Source organism: Penaeus monodon, chromosome 30 (genome assembly GCF_015228065.2).
Source record: "Penaeus monodon isolate SGIC_2016 chromosome 30, NSTDA_Pmon_1, whole genome shotgun sequence".
Lineage (NCBI taxonomy): Eukaryota > Metazoa > Arthropoda > Malacostraca > Decapoda > Penaeidae > Penaeus > Penaeus monodon.
Window position 1 is genome coordinate 20,048,443 of NC_051415.1, and position 233 is coordinate 20,048,675.

At 59.7% G+C, this 233-nt stretch overlaps 1 protein-coding gene across 1 annotated transcript in view; it reads right to left on the reverse strand.

Moving 5' to 3' along the window:
* LOC119592376 (villin-1-like) overlaps positions 1–233 on the reverse strand; it is a 108,943-nt gene that overhangs the window by 71,206 nt on the left and 37,504 nt on the right. The window contains exon 4 of the mRNA XM_037941198.1: positions 1–195. Coding sequence (XP_037797126.1) covers positions 1–195 — 195 coding nt within the window. The remainder of the gene's footprint in view (positions 196–233) is intronic.

Genomic DNA, 233 nt, shown 5'->3' on the forward strand with positions numbered 1-233 from the left:
AATGCCATTCTTGAAGTAAGACAAGAACCGCTTGCTCTCGTTTCCCTCTGTCTCTCGGTGCTGCACAGGCCCTCCCCCGAGTAGGTTGTCCAGCTCCACCGTCTTGATGGCCGCCACTCCTGCCTCGTCGGTGGTCGTCTCAGATCCGAGCCAGAAGTGGATGTGGATGTCCAAAGCTCCCTTGGGCGGATGTGGCTGTCGGGGCGAGGGTCCAGGTAAGTGTGGGTGGCTTC